The sequence below is a fragment of the Sminthopsis crassicaudata genome, chromosome 4 (assembly GCF_048593235.1).
Source record: "Sminthopsis crassicaudata isolate SCR6 chromosome 4, ASM4859323v1, whole genome shotgun sequence".
Lineage (NCBI taxonomy): Eukaryota > Metazoa > Chordata > Mammalia > Dasyuromorphia > Dasyuridae > Sminthopsis > Sminthopsis crassicaudata.
This window is the reverse complement of record NC_133620.1, coordinates 353,927,796-353,935,051: the sequence shown is the minus strand read 5'-3', so window position 1 is coordinate 353,935,051 and position 7,256 is coordinate 353,927,796. Positions and strand designations below refer to the sequence as shown.

The 7,256-nt window shown below is 43.2% G+C and overlaps 1 protein-coding gene across 1 annotated transcript; it reads right to left on the bottom strand.

The window, feature by feature from the left end:
• Positions 1-52: 52 nt before the first annotated feature.
• Positions 53-2,860, bottom strand: RAMP2 (receptor activity modifying protein 2). Its single transcript, XM_074261619.1, has 4 exons — positions 2,185-2,860; positions 1,287-1,364; positions 793-907; positions 53-551 (listed from the first exon to the last, which is right to left on the bottom strand). Exons 1-4 carry the CDS (start codon positions 2,276-2,278, stop codon positions 293-295), a joined length of 546 nt encoding a protein of 181 aa, XP_074117720.1. The 5' UTR covers positions 2,279-2,860; the 3' UTR covers positions 53-292.
• Positions 2,861-7,256: the final 4,396 nt, after the last annotated feature.

Here is a 7,256-nt window from a genome sequence, read left to right as displayed (position 1 = left end):
TCCTTTCATCCTTGCTACCCCATGCCAGAGAGACAGAGAGAAGACACATAGCTTTATGGAGAACTTCGAGAGGGAAACCCCCCCCAACAATTGATTTATTTATTATGGTAATTCTAGAGCCCATTTCCCCACCTGTCTTTCCCTTTCTGCTCCCATTCCCACCAGCAGTTCAGATTGATCTTACCCAGGGGGTGGTTGAGGGCAGGATGGGGTGGGGGTGATGGAATAGAGTCCAAAGGAAGGGAAGGAATTGTAAATTGGAAGAGATATTTTGATGAGGAATGGGGATATTTTATGTTTGGACCTCACTGTCCTTACTCCGCCATACCACCAGAGTGACAAGGAAAGGAATGAGACAGATGGGAGCAATGATCAGTGCAAGCAGCACCTCTTCTGGGGGGTCAAAGAAGAGGGGCCGGCGCTCTAATGAGCAGTTGGCAAAGTACATCTGGTGGCTCTGGAAGATGATCTGCTCAGCCCAGGGATTGGGGAAACCCTGTTTGAAAATTTCTGCCAATTTCTCCAGGCAGTATTGTAAGTCGCTGTATGGCCTGTAGGAGTGGGAAATGGGTTTAAAAAAAAAAAAAAAAAAAAAAAAAAAAGAATCAGAAGGATGAAGGGTTGAGGAAAGGCCATCTCCTGTGCCACAGTCCCACCCCAGACCCAGGGCCCTGCCCTCATTTATATTCCTTAAGACAATATTCAGCCCTTAGGAGTAGGTCCCACCCCTTAGGTTCTGGTCCATTAACCCTGGTCCATGGCCTAGTTCCCAGCCCAACCTCTGCCTCCTACCTGCTGATCATGTCCCATTCACACCAGTCCTCTCTGCTGATGTTTCCCATGTGTTCCTCATAGAAAAGCCAGCATTGTCTGGCTGTTAGTGCATATGACTGTTCTGGGGTCACCTCTATAAGCACAAATGCAAAAGGTCTCTTACACCTGTGTACCTTTGTGTTTTTCCTCTCTTACAAACATAAACATTTTCCCCACCAAGGGTATCTCTTCTCCCTCTTTTCAAACATCAAAATGCTATGGAAGCCCAGGATTATCTCAAAATCCTTAAGTCAATTTAGGAACTCCTTAAGTCAATTATAGCTGGGAAGTTAGAAAGCTTAAAATAACAAAAAGCACAGAGAGAAAGAGAAACAAAGTAGAAGAGCAATAATTATGTTTACTGGGGAAGGGAAGTGGGGCAGCTAGAAAGAGAGAACAATTTAGAATCTGAAAGGAATACCCCCAGAAAGCATAGATTGGGATTGATCCCTTTACTCCATTGGACAACTCACCATTCTGCCAGTTAGAGGTTTCTGTGTTGTTGACATCAGGAACTGTCTGAGCATCAGAGCCTTGGGTATTTAGAATAGCTGGGGGAAGAGGAAGCTATGAACTGAAGTGAGAGAGCAAACCGTGGGGATCAACCTCAGTCAAGTCCCGAAGGGAGACTGCAGAAAGGTTAGGGGCAAGGATTAATGAGTGGAGAAGGGAAAGGAGAAAGGATGACAGGGGAGGACCTGTGAAGGGTGATATGATGTAGACTTGACTTCAGAATGCCTAGGTAAGTTGAAGTTCCACGTAAGGAGGATATGGATACCTAAGGCAAACACTTAGCTGGCAATGGCCAAGTTACTGAAACTCTCAAAGCCTCCATTTACCCCCCCCCTTTTTTTTTCTCCGCAAAATGGGGGCAATACCTTCCTGAAAAGGGCTGCTTCAAAGCAAGTACTCGGCAAACTGTTATATAAGTGTAAGCTATCATTATTTAGCTTCTGGAAAGACTAAGTTAATCTGGTTTGGGACTAGTTTGCTAGGGTAGGGGAGAGTACTGCTTCTTACATGGTTTCTCCAAGCTCCAAGAAAGAATTGGTTGGGACAGGCCCCATGGAAAAGTCAGGCCACAGTGGCTTCCTTGAACCCCCACTTCTCCCCCGCAAAATTCATCCTCTGATAGGCATTCCAGCCCGCACATCTGCTTATACTTTCCAGTCCGGTGCTAGGACTTTCCTCGAGAGGGGCTTGGATGGAGGGATTCAAGACACATGGTTCTCCCAACCCAGAGTCATTTCTCCCCCCAAGTTGTGTTCTCTCCCCTACCCCGGTCCCTCACACCCATCCTTCCTCCTGCCTCTCTCCCTCGCCCTTCTTTCTGGCTCCCTTTCCCCTGGCCCCGACAAGCATCTCACTCACAGTAGAGCAGGAGGAGGAGCCAGAACGGGCTTCGAAGTCTGGCTGGGGTCGCAGGGAGATGAGAAGCGGAGCGGCCGGTCCCGATTGAGGCCATGGTGTAGCCGAAGCAGGGAGACAGCTGGCGGACCCAGAGCCGGGACCAGGGCGGGGGGAGCTGGACGCCTATATCCCCGGCCGGAGCCGCAGGAAGCGGCGCCGTTTCCTCCGAGGGGCTGGGGCAGCTGCGGACACGTGGGGGGCGGGGGACGCCCTGGACCGGACGGCTAGAGGGGAGTCAGCTTCCCCTCCCCACCCCGTGGCCTCTTCTTCTCTTCCTGCCCCGCCAAAACTTTGACCCCCTTCAAGGCGAGGCACCCCGACTCGCTGGACAGCTCCCCCTGGAAGCCTGGAAATTGTAATCAGTTCCCCAGTCTCAGCAGCCCTGGACCCTTGTACTATCTAGCCGTTGCCTCGCAGGTTCCCGGACTCCTCGTTGCTCTGTCCCTGGTCACCCCGTTTCCTCCTTGGAAGTGGGGGAACTGGAGCTGCCTTAGTGGGTCTGAGAACAGGGAATTTGGTTTCGGTGCCCGGAGTTTGGGGGGCTCAGGCTAAGGCCGCTGGTCTCAGCAAACTAATGTATAGATCTGGGCACTTGAGCAGACTGGGGTGGGGAACAGGGACTAGCTAGGGGCTGCCTGGAGCTGGGCCTTGGGCCGGGTAACTCAGAATTTCTTTTCCAGGGGAACACCCTCTGATGTCAGCCCAGTCTAACTGGAGAGAAGGGGAGGGAAAGGGGCCTCTTTGGGCGGGGAAAGGGCCTGGGCAAGGGGGGACTGGAGACTTGTTATCCTCCCTATCTAGGGCGTCTGGCTCTTGGGAGGATGTGTTGTGGGTTAGTAGAAAGGAAGGTGAGAGCTCCGACTGGGATCAGCTTTTGGCACTTAAGAGCATCAAAGAAAGGAATATGAATGGATTCTCAGGATAGTGTCCAAGACCCAACATGACAGATAGGAACAGATAGAACAAATCCTTGAAGCTCTGTGAAGTTAAACAAAACCTGTAGGGAAGGAAGTAAGGTTAGAGGTGCTGACCCAATCTGGATAATGGCTGTCAAAGCAAAAATCATCTCCCCCTGAAAATGACCCTAAATTGTTCCCATTACCCCAACAAGTTTCCTGATTTTACTGTTACTCAACGACTTAGTAGATACAAGCATCCTCTTGCTTCAATGTAAGCTATGAATAAGTCTGGGTTCTCTTCTCAGATTTACTAAATCTTTAGCCACTGGATCTACTTCTCTAGGATGTGGATTGGAATTAGGATTGGCGTTCTGGATTATGTATTATAATAGGGTTGAAGTGAAAGTTAGGATTAACTCACCTCCATCATTGAGGTTCAATTTACATACCTGGGACTGGTGAAGTTGTAATTTATTACTATGGACATCTATGTGTCTGAATGTTTACTCTCAATATCTTTACTCTTGGAAGTCCACTTAATGGGTCCATGAGTTAGTAATTTTCCCTCCTTCTTTCAGACCTTTCCCCTCCCACACCTCTTTTCTAGATTCTACTATATTTGCTGATGAAAATACTCAGATGAATAATGGTTTTGGTTTGAGGTTTAGGGAATTCAGAATTGGAGTTGAGGAGTTGTATCTCCTGAGGCAGTTCAGGGAACAAAGGGATTCATTTTACATATCCAAGTCTTATATTATTACTAGCATTACAACCAACATCAAAAGGAAGAGGAAAATAATGTTATGTTAATAAAAATGGTTTCTGACAGGGTTTTACTTAAAACATAAGAATGCATTATTAATAATTTTTTGGACAGATCATAGTATACTATAATTTAGGTGGGAATGATATGATTGACTCTTTTATATGCATAAAGATTAGTCTGAAAGTAATGTGAAGGATTAGAGAAAGATTGATGTTGAATTGGATGTAAAAAGTCTGTTTTGGTGCTCATTTCAATAACGGTAAGTAAGATATAAAGACTTTCACTAAAAGAGAACAAAATAGGAAAAGACAGGATCTGGAAATAAATACAGAAATAAAATTGACAAAATTGGCAACTGTATCTGGAAGGTGAAGTAAAGTGTACGGTCAAAGATAATATTAGAGTTTTGAACATGGGACAGTGGATGAACAGTTGTGCCATATATAAGAAAAGTCAGAAGAATGTAAGGATAGGGTTACATCTCTACTCCAATTATTCCAATTAATTACAAGATGTTCAGTATAAGAGTCACAGTGATAAAGTTCTAAATGTCTGAATAAGATAGTTTAGTATTGTGATTTCTCTACAAAGTGCAAATTGGATCAAGAAGGAAACAGCCAATAGGCTAATCAAACAAGCTTAACTACATCCCTGGAGAATTTATATAACAAAGGATTTCCAGTAGTAGACCAAGGCTAGTCATCTCTCAAAGAGTCATTGCAGATTCAGAGGGAATCACTCTTTCAAATAAGGAGAGAATTTCTTCCTTTTCCCTCTTACCCACTCCCTTACCCCCCATCCTCGTACTCCCTACCCCCGCTCCCATCCCCATTAATCATGTCACTGGAGAGAAGAGACAAGGCATCTAGCTAAGAGCAGAAAGAAACAAGCTAAGGATAAAAATGGACATAGCTACTGAAAGATAACCACTCAAGGAAGCAACTAAAAGGAACCTAGACCCCTTGTATCAAAAAATAATGCTGTCTATGTAATCCAAAAGTCAGGTGGTGTGAATTTACACCTTTGCCCCATATATATCCTATTTTCCTTACAACCAGTCCACTCTTCCTCTGGATTCTGTGTATCTGTACAGGTTTTTATGTACCAAATGTTCTTATTAAACTACCTTACTAATTAAACTATTCTTTATAAAAAGTATACCCAAAATCACAACTAATTACATCTGACTGATTATCATTGTGAAGAACATGGGTCTCATCCATACTAGTATAAGAAATACACTCCTTCAGGTTTCCCTAGAGAGCTCTCTTTAGAAACCTATTCTTTAAATTCCATCAGGAGTTTAGAAAGCAGCCCTAGAGGCTGGGGGGAGCATTAAAAGGAAAAGATAGCTTAGTTTTAGAAATGTTGAATATGAGTTTAAAAAGAAGTAGGACATCCTGGTGAAGATTATATATTCTTCTGGAATTTAGAAGAGAGATTAAGACTAAAGGTACAAACATTTCAAAGTCTGATTCTTTTTGTACAGCAAAATAACTGTTTGGACATGTATACATATATTGTATTTAACTTATATTTTAACATATTTAACATGTATTAGTCAACCTGCCATCTGTGGGGGTGGGGAGAAGAAGGGAAAAAATTAGAACAAAAGGTTTGGCAATTGTCAATGTTGTAAAATTACCCATGCATATATCTGGTAAATAAAAAGCTATACAAAAAAAAAAGACTAAAGCTACAGATCTGAGAATCATCAGCACAAAAGTAATAGTTGAAGCTTGTCCTCTTTTGGCACCTTGAAGTGTGGCTTCTGAAAGGGTCCAGAAATGGTCAATATGTTACCTGACAATCTGACAACTCCAGGAGAAATGCCAGGAGCAGAACAAAGGTCTGCACACATTTCTCGATCTGGCCATCTTTGATATCATCAGCTGTGAGGGCTTGTGGAGGATCATGGCAAATTTTGGTTGCTCAGAGAATTTCATCAGTATTGTACTCCGGTTCAATGATGACTGCTTGCAGGGGTTCTGGATAAAGGACAAATACTTTCATATTTTCTTATTCAACAAGAGAAGGAAGCAAGGGCTATGGGCTTCCTCCTGGGTTTTTCAGCATGATATTTTCAGTAGCATTTTCAGATGCTTTCAAAGAGGACAAAAATGGAATCAAGATCAGCTACCGCACTGAAGGTAAACTTAACTTGAAAAGACCACAAATCAAAACAAAAAAGTTGCTGTACTCCCAGGCTGAGATACAAAAGTATGGATTGGTTTTCTACTATTTGTTCTAATTTTGGCCTGACAATTAACTCAAAGAAAACACAGGTTCTTCACCATCCAGCACCACACCATTGATGCATGGAGCCATCAGTTACAGAAAATAGAGAAATTACGAATGCTGTAGATAAATTCACTTACCTTGGCAGCATACTTTCCAGGGATGTGCTCATAGATGCTGTGGTGGAGGTATGCACTGCCAGAACTAGTTCAGTGGCTCTGAAGAAAAGTGTAAAAGAGAAGAGGTATTAGGCTGCCTACCAAACTGAAAGTCTACAAAGCTGTCGTGCTGATTTCATTATTATATGCCTGTAAAACCTGGACAACATACCAGCACCATGCCAAGAAATGAAATCACTTCCATTTGAATTGTCGTAGAAAGATTCTGAAGCTCATCGGGCAATATAAGGTTCTGGAGATTGAGCTCCTTTCTAGAACTGAATTGCCCAGCATTCAAACTCTACTACAGAGAATGCAAATACAATAGACTGACTATGTTGTTCAAATGCTAAAATTACTTTGCCTAAAAGACTATTTTTTTTTATGGAGAATTCACACAAGGCAAGTGTCCACCCAGAGGTCAGAGGAATTCATACAAGAACAATCTCAAGATCTTTCTGAAGAATTGTGGAATAGATTGTATGACATGGGAGATATTGGCAAAAAACACATTGCATGCCCACATCATAGAAGACAATGTGCTCTATGAGCAAAGCAAAATTGCAATAGCTCAAAGGAAACTTGAAATGCACACATTTAGAGATCTTTCAACTCCAAAAGTTCACATGGACTACTTATGCTCAACCTGAGGTAGAGCCTTCCATATTCTTATTAGTCTGATAAGTCACAGCTGTACACACTCTACCTTGATCCCAACACAATGATGTCATTTTGGTCCTTTTTAAGAACAAGGACAACAATCAACCAAACAACTTCTGAAGTTATAGGAGTGAATGAGGTAAAAAGGGAAGTAACACAGAGAGAAAAGAAGAGAACTGTGAAGGGCTGAAACTCTGGGGTCAGACAATCGAGCACTTGAGGCTAATTATTGATTGGACAATACTCTCTAAGAATATGATTGGAAAATGGCCCTTCCCACTATCCTGTGCTAGCCCAATCATTTGGTATATA